The sequence below is a fragment of the Plecotus auritus genome (assembly GCF_963455305.1).
Source record: "Plecotus auritus genome assembly, chromosome: 5".
Taxonomy (NCBI): Eukaryota; Metazoa; Chordata; class Mammalia; order Chiroptera; family Vespertilionidae; genus Plecotus; species Plecotus auritus.
Window position 1 is genome coordinate 134,215,272 of NC_137776.1, and position 1,353 is coordinate 134,216,624.

The window sequence follows — 1,353 nt, forward strand, 5'->3', positions numbered from 1 at the left end:
CCCCTTTTAATGTGCACGAATTTCGTGCACCGGGCCACTAGTGACTAAATAAAAACAAACTCTACACACACACTCCTCCCCTCCCACTGCAAAAAAACACACACACACACACACACACAAAACTAGATGTCTCAGATCACTCTCTAGAGTGGAACCTGGGAGCAGCTTCAACAACCCAAATTAGTCTGTTATAGAGTCATCACAAGCATGCCTTGCCTTTAAACAAAACAAAAAACAAAACAAAAACTAGTACTGATCACTTTTCTGACAATACACAATTACTCAAAATTAACTACTATTGAGAGGGGGAAAGGGACCATATCTATGGGCCTTGTTTCACACGAATGCTTATGCGTAGGTGCAGGGCATTTGTCATTATTGCAAAAATGAATTTTAATTTTTAATCTTTAGCTTGATTTAAACATTTCTTTTAGTATGATGCCGAAACCAGCTGTGCAGAAAGGGCTCTGGAGAGATGTTTATAGCAGCACACACCTGCAGCTCTTCTTCGGTTCTGGAGGCTCCAGGGCAGCCAATATTGCTTCGTCAAATACATTCTTTAGGCCTTTCTGTGTGAGTGCAGAACACTCCACATTCTTGACAGCCTTCAGGTCACAGGCCAGCTTTTCAGCAGTCTCTGGAGTGATAGGTTTCTGTTTGTTCTTGGCAAGTTTCTCAATCATAGAAGGGTCATCTCTGAGATCAATTTGGGTCCCAACAAGCAAAAAAGGAGTCTTTGGACAGTGGTGAGTTATCTCAGGCACCCACTTTTCTTTCACATTTTCAAATGAGGATGGAGAAACCACTGAAAAACAAACTAGAAATACATCTGTTTGTGGATAACTCAGCGCTCGTAATCTGTCATAATCCTCTTGCCCTGCAGTATCAGAAAGTCCAAGAGTATATGGCTCTCCACCAATCATAACTGTGACTGCATAGTTGTCAAAAACAGTCGGTACATACTCAGATGGAAATTTCTTTGTTGTGTACGATATCAGAAGACATGTTTTACCAACAGCACCATCGCCCACAACAATGCACTTAATTGTCTGCATTGCTGAAACAGTTTCATATCCACTTTAAATATTTCAAATCAATGATGACCTCAGCCTCTCTGCAGGGGCGTTGGCAGCACTGCCTGAGCCCTCTTTTTGACTAGGCCTCAACCTTGACCTATAGAGATTGTAGACTCTCAGCATAAAGAATTTTATTACACTCCTGCTCACACCCTTCAACACCTGCCCACCCCAGAAGACTTGAATAAGCTCTAGCATGGTGTCTAACAGCTCAGGCCCACATATTTGGGATGACCAAGCACCCATTAACTTTCCGCCTGGGAAATCTCAAATCTGC

The 1,353-nt window shown here is 42.4% G+C and overlaps 1 protein-coding gene across 1 annotated transcript; it reads right to left on the reverse strand.

Annotated features, from left to right (window-relative positions):
* Positions 1 to 434: 434 nt before the first annotated feature.
* Positions 435 to 1,089, reverse strand: LOC308248781 (cell division control protein 42 homolog). Its single transcript, XM_080669080.1, has one exon. It carries the CDS (start codon positions 1,053 to 1,055, stop codon positions 480 to 482), a length of 576 nt encoding a protein of 191 aa, XP_080525206.1. The 5' UTR covers positions 1,056 to 1,089; the 3' UTR covers positions 435 to 479.
* Positions 1,090 to 1,353: the final 264 nt, after the last annotated feature.